Source organism: Staurois parvus, unplaced genomic scaffold, assembly GCF_062004578.1.
Source record: "Staurois parvus isolate SC_StPar_1 unplaced genomic scaffold, SC_StPar_1.0 ptg000096l, whole genome shotgun sequence".
NCBI classification, from domain to species: domain Eukaryota; kingdom Metazoa; phylum Chordata; class Amphibia; order Anura; family Ranidae; genus Staurois; species Staurois parvus.
In genome coordinates, this window is record NW_028317892.1 from 4200702 (window position 1) to 4209029 (window position 8328).

The 8328-nt window shown below is 40.5% G+C and overlaps 1 protein-coding gene across 4 annotated transcripts in view; it reads right to left on the bottom strand.

Annotated features, from left to right (window-relative positions):
- GTPBP3 (GTP binding protein 3, mitochondrial) overlaps nucleotides 1-6764 on the bottom strand; it is an 86994-nt gene extending 80230 nt beyond the window's left edge. Inside the window, exons 1-3 of one of the 4 annotated variants that reach the window (XM_089670840.1) lie at nucleotides 6687-6757; nucleotides 3569-3722; nucleotides 1828-1899 (exon numbers count right to left, since the gene is read on the bottom strand). In XM_089670840.1, the coding sequence (XP_089526966.1) occupies nucleotides 1828-1868 (41 nt within the window). In that variant the 5' untranslated portion in view covers nucleotides 1869-1899; nucleotides 3569-3722; nucleotides 6687-6757. Of the gene's footprint in view, nucleotides 1-1827; nucleotides 1900-3568; nucleotides 3723-5166; nucleotides 5257-6686 lie in introns of those variants that run through there. The other 3 variants (XM_089670844.1, XM_089670842.1, XM_089670843.1) reach the window with 3 other exon arrangements.
- Nucleotides 6765-8328: the final 1564 nt, after the last annotated feature.

Here is an 8328-nt window from a genome sequence, read left to right on the forward strand (position 1 = left end):
CTTTCCTATTAAAACTGACCACACTAATCATGAGAGCACAGCATGGTCAGTTCTCTAGCTGTGCTGGGAACTCAGCCTGCTCTCCTCCAATGATCAGACTTACGCTGACACACCTGTAGCAAGCGTACACACAGAGATGGACGCGGTTCAACCATTTTGCTCCAACCTTCCATTTTGTTAAGAATTCTCCATGTCTCCCTCATTCTCCCCCCTTCCTCTCTGTTCAGCCACAGTGACATCTGGTTGTGTGTGTGTGTTGGCAGTGTCACAGGTAGGACAGAGCACAGCAGGGAGCCCAGAGCTTTAAAACACCTCTCTGAGCGAGCTGCCTGGTTGTCTGAGAGAACTGTGCCATATAGCACCTCGCAAGAGATAATGCAAGCCTTCCCAGGAGTTCAAGGCATTCCAGAGAAGCAGGAAACCAGATAACACTTTTAAAATCCCATTTTCCCCTATCTTGGAATATGAGAGACTTACATAAAAACCAAGCATATCTTCAGGTTGGCCACGAGGAGACAAACAGTTTGGTAGGTCACACTCCCTGACTGGAATACATAGGAAAGTAGAAAATTACATCTCTGGAACCCTTCAAATATGTATTTCATATTTCATATCTACCCGCTCCTCAGGGGCATCTGCATAATAATCTACCCGCGGGTGGAATGTCACTTGTGCATAGGGAAAGATATGGGCCAAAATATGAACTATAAGAGATTTTGGCTCTAGTTTAGGTCCACGCCCAGACGATCCCTCCCTAAATGGGGTATTGGTCCTTGACTTTAGAGACACCCCCTGTTGGGGAACTACAAAATGGGTTGTCAGGCCTAAGAGAGTTGAAGAATTCTCCCATTTAACATCAGAACCAGCTTGGGAGACAGCCCTTTTGCTCTGAAACTTGATCTGCTAACCCAGCACTTTGACAAGTACTTTAACCCTTTAACCTCCTTTCTGTTACCCCTTGGCTGTGCTGTTGTTCTCTGTATATATATATATATATATATATATATATATATAGTAGTTACATCTTTTTCTGTAAATATTTTTATTGCACACCTTTTAGTAATAAATCTTTCCTTCTGAAAGTGTTGAACTGTTTCTATAGCTCTTTATTGCAATTTACGAATTCCTGAGTCTAAAAGAGCGCTACTGTGTTTGCTTAACCCTCTGTATAACCGGCCTGCGGTGACCGTAATATACAGACGATTATCTCAACCATTATAGTGTTATAGCTGATATTGCTGAGTTTCCTCTTTCTCTGTACAAAAAGGAGGTGGTGGCAGTGTGAAGGGTTAACTGCGTAATTAACCTGACCCAGTAACAATCGCTCAGGCTGCCGGTACATAGATTGTGGTCCAATTAGCTGGAAAATCATGTGCAGGGTGCAGCTGGGTGTGGCATTGTTACGCATGTGACATCGCAGTTTTAGATTGGCTAGTCCTCCGGTCACGAGTTTAGTGAGAAGGGCTGCGGTCTGACGCCACGTTCATCACATATTGGTGGCAGCAATCATGGGATCGTCACAACACCCACCCCTTCACAGACTTTCACTGGGAAGATCAGTGTGCTGCTGTTTCTCCTCCCTGAGTTCTTATGCAACTGAGAACAGGGTATGTGGTCACTTATAAAAAGGTAAAAAAGGTAAATACTAATAATGATTTTTATATCTATACACAAATGTTTTGCCTTTAAAGTGGTTGTAAAGTCTTGTGTGGCATTTGTACCTACGGGCCAGCAGGAATTATTCTAATTTTTCATCCTCAAACATACCCTGCTTTGTAATTCTACAAGTCACATTTCTGGATATTGAAACGCCAGCAGTACACTTACCTTGAAGCAAATGTCCTCATACACCTTCTTAAAATCCACATTGCCGCACACTTAACAGACACTACTGACCATCTGCAAATTAATTTAAAAGAAATAACAGTCACAAGTTTTCAAGTAATTAGTCCTAAATGATAACACTATTTTATAGAACAAGCACAATTATATTGTTTGACATTATTTAAAAACAGTATCCACATGAAATATTTGCATTTGTGCTGTGATTCCCAATAGAATAATGAAAACACCCTACAACGCTAATGAAGCCTACACTAAGCCTCCCTACTCGCAGGTTTTTTTTTGCCTTTAGTTCCACTTTGTGGAAAAAAAATAAGATGCACTGAAAAATAAAACAATTTAAAAATACAAAAAAAAATGTAAGTACTCCTTCACACCTCTCCTGTACTTAAAGTGTTACTAAACCCAGGACCCTGCATTCTCTATATCTGGTCTCCCACAGTACACAAAACACGCCGTGCAATTATTTCAGTAAAAATAAACTGCTAAATACCTTTTTCTCATCAGCAATATATAGCAGTCTTGTGACTTCTATCAGTATCCAGCCAAGCACATGTTAAAGCTTGTAGGAGGAGTTTTCATTCTGCAGTAGGAGGATGCAGAACCCCTGACCTCTGTCTGGACATGTGCTGATCACATGTACTCTCCCAGGAAAAAAAAAACAAACCTCTCTAGCAATACACACCAAACTGAGCATGTGCAGAGTGACTGCACACAATATGTCCTATCAGGAGATAAGAGGGGGCACTGGAAGAAGGAGAGGATCAGAGAAGTCAGGATCAAACAGCGTTTTTACACAATGCGGAGGATTAACCCCTTAGATTCCTCAGTGAGTATAACAAGCATGCTTTACTGCATATACCGACCGATTTTACTGTTGTGGGTTTAGTAACACTTTAAATTACTTGCTCTACTGCACACTGTGAGCTTCTCACCCTATGCATTAAAAGCTGCAGCAAGTCAGATAGAGCCCACCAGCTTTTTACTCAACTTTCCTTTCCTTAGCCCCGACCTTTCATTCTTTGTATTCCAGTTCTTTCAAATATGATGACTCAGCAACGCATGTGGGTGTTACCTAGGGCAATATGAGATAAAATAGCTCATAGCGTTTTTCAAAAATATTTTTACAATGTACAAAAACACCCAAGGCTGGAGGAATGGTCTGTAGGAGCCTGTGCATGGCATCAGCCATTCACTAATCTTTGCAAGCTCTAATATAACAAAATAAATAAATGCACGTTTATAATTTTTTTCAATATGGGTGCATTAAAAGTAGAGTTTAAAAGGTACACTATGCCTTAAAATGTAACCAAAGGCAAAACTTTATTTTCCATTTGAGTAAGGGAGGGTTATAGCCCCTGTCATGTTTTTTGGCCATCTGTGTGGCTTTGGAGTTTGCTTCCCTTCACTTCCTCTCCCATAGCCAAAACTAGAAGTGAAAGGAAATCCCTCCAAAGTGAGGGAATCACTGGTTGTCACCAGAACGATTACTGTTCGGGGGACAACCCAAAATGTGGGATATCTTTTATCTTCAAAAAACAACAGTAAACATGACAAATAAAGAAGGTGCATCTCCCTATAGGAGCACAGGCAGCTAATAAAAACCTGACAGGTATTCTAATCCCTCTCCACTCTATCCAAAACTAAAAAAAAAATGTTTTGCCTATACTTATACTTTAAAAAGATATTAAACTCAAAACCAAAAATTTTATGTATTGCAGCTTACCATTCATTAGATGTGATGGCTGCATCAGTTTTCTTTTTTCAGTTTTTTTCCCCTCTGTTTTCACCTGGTGATCTGACTAGTAGCACACTTTCTGTATTGAGACATCAATTTGGAGGAATGAACACAGGACACAGCAGATGGCAGTATTGTCACTCTGGGGGGATGGGAGTGATAAATGTATTAGCAGATTTAAAGTGGAACTTTAGGTTAAACAAAAAAAACAAACGGTGAACAGACAGGAAGTTTAATGTAGAATAGACAGGCTTTGTCTCTTCTGCAGTAAAGTTACTTAGCTGCCTTTCTGTTCCTGTACAGTGAGCCACGCATGCGCAGCTCACTGTTTGAGCTTTTAGGCCCAATTCACACAGCCTGCTGTCCTGTTTGTGGTTGGGTGTAAATGGACTGCCTGTCCATTTACATCTGATCCACTAGACAGATGGGGAACGGAACCCCATCCATCTGTTTTCAGCGGATCGGTTGCAGGCGGGTATAAACAGACACATGTCTGTTTACATCCCATCCCCTGCTCCATAGAGGGCAATGAATGGACCGTTTGGGTCTGCCTGAAAAAAAGGACAGGCATACCCGATCGGTCCACTTGTGTGAAAGGGTCCCAGATTTGCTGGCTGGATCAGCAGATGTAAATAAGAAAGAAAGCCTAGAAAAGAAAACTAATGCAGACACCACATCTAAGAATTGGTAAGCTGCCCCCCCCCCCCATGAAGAGATGATATTCATACTTCGGCTGTTATGGTCAGTCCCATGAATGATGTAATAAATTCTGCCTATATTTATGTGGTCGATGCTGGATTTTTTCAGATATTGTGTGTGATCCTTTAATCGCTTCCAGACCGCCCTATAGCAGAAATACTGCTACAGGGCAGCACAGGTGCGAAAAATTACGTACATATACATGATTTTGCATTTCCAGGTATGGGGCACACGCGAGCTGCATGCGCATCCTACCCGCACCACCATTCGCAGCTGTCAATTACCGATTCCTGACCGGTGATTTACTAACAGTTCTCCTCCCTGTCAACTCTGGCATGCACAGCCATCCAAAGCAGTGTGCTTCCAGTGAAGCACACTGACATGGCCCCCTAGTAAAACACTCCCTGCACACATTTAACCCTTTGATTGCCCCTCATGTTAACCCCTTCCTGCCAAGTGCCATTGGTACAGTGTCAGTACTTTTTTTTGTAGCACTGATCACTGTATTGGTGTCACTGGGGATGTCAGTGACACCATGTCAGTTTCCTCCAGTGTCAGAATGTGCGCCGCAGTCCCGCTGATCACCGCCATTACTAGTAAAAAAAAAAATTCAAGTATCTATACCGCAATTTGTAAACACTATAACTTTCACGCAAACCAATTAATTTACACGTATTGGGATTTTTTAGCAAAAACTTGTAGCAGAATACATTTTGGCCTAAATTTATGACGAAATGTGATTTTTTAAATATTCTTATTGGACATGTTTAACCTGGCAGTATTCCCGAGTGCAGCTCGGGGTTAACTTTCAGTACCAGAAGCGGTAACCCTGAGCTACACTCGGGAATACCTTGCAGCGTTGTTCTGGGATTCCCCCCAGCACTTACCTTGTCCTGTGCTCCCACGATGTCCCTCCTGCAGCGCCCCCGGCAATGTCCTCCGGCCGATGCCGGCATCTGTCTTCCAGGTTCCGTTCCCTGCGACGTCAGGACGTACAGGGGATGGAACGGCGGGAAATTTAAAAATGTTAAAAAGTGACATTCACTAAATACACTAAAATCACATAGTAAAACATTACTGTATCAAACCATTTCACATACATTTTGTCCCTAGTGCTTTGTCCTGTGCCCTGTCTGCATTTTTACTGTTCTTTCTGCCTGGAAACTGAGAAATGTCCATGGCGTCCAAAAAGCGCCCCTTTAGGTCAGTGTTTCTCAACTCCAGTCCTCATGGACCCCCAACAGGTCATGTTTTCAGGATTTCCATTATTTTGCACAGGTGATTTGATCAGTTTCACTGCCTTAGTAATTACCACAGCTGTTTCATCTGAGGGAAATCCTGAAAACATGACCTGTTGGGGGTCCATGAGGACTGGAGTTGAGAAACACTGCTTTAGGTCAAAAGCAGTTTTAGCAAGCTAGAGAACAGCGATAGTAAATTAGAACTACTTGCAGAATTAAGGGGAAATTTGTGGGGAAATTCATCATCAGACACTGAAAACGATTTTGCGACTTTGCTCAGTGATGTGCGAACTTGGCCCTATATTTCAAATTTCAGTGTTTTTGATTTGATTATATTATTGAATTAAATTTATTATTATATTATCATTTATGATTATTATATTATAATTTATAATTTCCTGTTTCAAATTTTATCATACCCAGGATGTTTACTAGACTCTTGTTCGGACAGATTTCAGTGAGTTATTCCTACAAATTACAGGCCTACAATAAGAAAACTACATATTTCCATGCAAAAAATGTACCACTTTGAGCACAGAAATATTGACATAATCAAACCGCTAGGGAGGTTAACAGCAAAAAGTCAAAAATATTGTTTTTTTCTCAAAATTCTATTTTTGTTTATGGCGCAAAAAATAAAAAACGCACAGGTGTTCAAATACCGCAGAAAGAAAGCTCTATTTGTGGGAAAAAAGGACATAAATTTCGTTTGGGTGCAGCGTTGCATTACCACACAATTGTCAGTTAAAGTAACACAGCGCCGTATCGCAAAAAATGGTCTGGTCAGGAAGGGGGGTAAATCCTCAGGAAGGCAAGTGGTTAATGCGAGATCATTGTGAATTTTATCCCCACCTATGCCAAATCCCCTCGCATTAATTCGCACCTGGTGCAACAGAAATGGCACTGTGAAATTGCATCAGTGTGAACCTAGACTGTGTGCGTATTTTAGCAGGTGTTGCTGTGCTGCACTGATAGTAGTGCCTGATTTGTTACAGTACAGCGCAGTCTATGTACACTAAAACACATCAGACTGTAATGTCAACTAAAAGGATTTTTTTTTTTGCATTTCGAGAGGAACTGAAATATATTTAAAAAAAAAAGTCACAGCCTTTTTATGCTCTATACTGTATATGTTTGATTTATTGAATTCTGCAGTTCCTACTCACTTGTTTCTGTCTCATGTCCTCTGTGCAGGAAACAATCCAAGGCCTGCAAGCACATGATCAGAGTGTGTTCCTTCCCTGTGCTGCCTACAAATCCCATGGTGCACTGCAGCCACTTCCTGGTTTTCAGCTGCAGTCTGACACCATGCTCTGCTAAGCAGTGTGAGAAGCACTTGGCTGCAGTGATCAAAGCTGGATCAGAGGGGGTACTTTGCTGCTCTAATCTCTGCTGAACACTGCCACTGACCACACATAGTGCATGACATGTTCATTTATTACACACTGAAAATCAGTTTCAAGTTTGCTGCATTTTTGTATTATGTTTAGTGAAATATTTGTTCCACCCACCCCTTTATGTAATTAGAAACTATATTTTCAGTATATTGTAAAACTATGATAGCTAAGTTATACCGTCTATTGATGTAGGATTCTGGACAGACACGATGGTTTTATGAACTGTGACATCTGCGGCTCACTGTGTATACAAGCTGTCATTTTATCTTTCCTTTTCTACAAGCAGCACTTTGAACAACCACAGCTTACAGCTGGCCATATTTCTTAACCACTTCAGCGCTAGAGCCATTTTTTCATTTATTTTTTTTGCACACGTAAAAATCTGCATTTTTGGCTATAAATTAACTTAAACCCCAAGAACATTGTATTTTTCACAAAAAGCAGAGAATGTGTGGAATAATTATTATTATACAGCATTTATATAGTGCCAACAGGTTGCTCAGTGATTTACAATATAAATATATAGTTGTGTTTTTGTTTTTTTTTATTTGGCAAAATATTTGTGCAACTGTTTATTAAATGCATATTTTCAGGAAAATATATAATGAAATGTAGTGCAAATGTACACAATACAATGGCGAATTTTTGGGTAAAATCTAAAAGATGATGTTGCATCGAGTAAATAGATACAAAAACATGCCATGGCTTAAAATTATGTGTGCCCATTATATTGAAAAAAAAACAATGGTACCCAAAAATCTCAATAGGCGACCCTGTAAAAGCCTTTACTGCGGATCAGTTTAGGACAAACTGTGAGCTTAGGCACTAGAATCATTGCTCTCACTCCGTCCTTTGTGGCAATACCTCACGTGTGGTGTAATCACATTTTACATACTTTTTTTGTTGTTTATAATATACTTTATTGATTTTTTATATAAATATATACTTTATTGTTTTAAAATTTAACTTTATTACTTTCATTGGTTAATGTCCCAGAATCTCCCCTGCTATCTAAAGCAGGGCGTAAAATTTCAAGTCCTGAGCTACTAGCCAGGCCTTAAGAGTTGCTCGCCACCAACAAACACACACAAACAGAGACAGCTGTACACACACACAGACATATACATACACACAGAAACATGTACACACACGCACAGTGACACTTGTACACAGAGACACACACACATGTACATACACACACAGACACATGTACACACACACAGACACATTTACACACACACACAGACAAATGTACAGATACACACATGTACATACACACAGACACATGTACATGCATACACAGACACACACAAACACACACACACATGTACACCTACACACACACCCCTATAAAAATTTGCAGTACTTCGTTGTTCACTCACAGAGCCAGGTACTGCACTCTAGGGGGAGG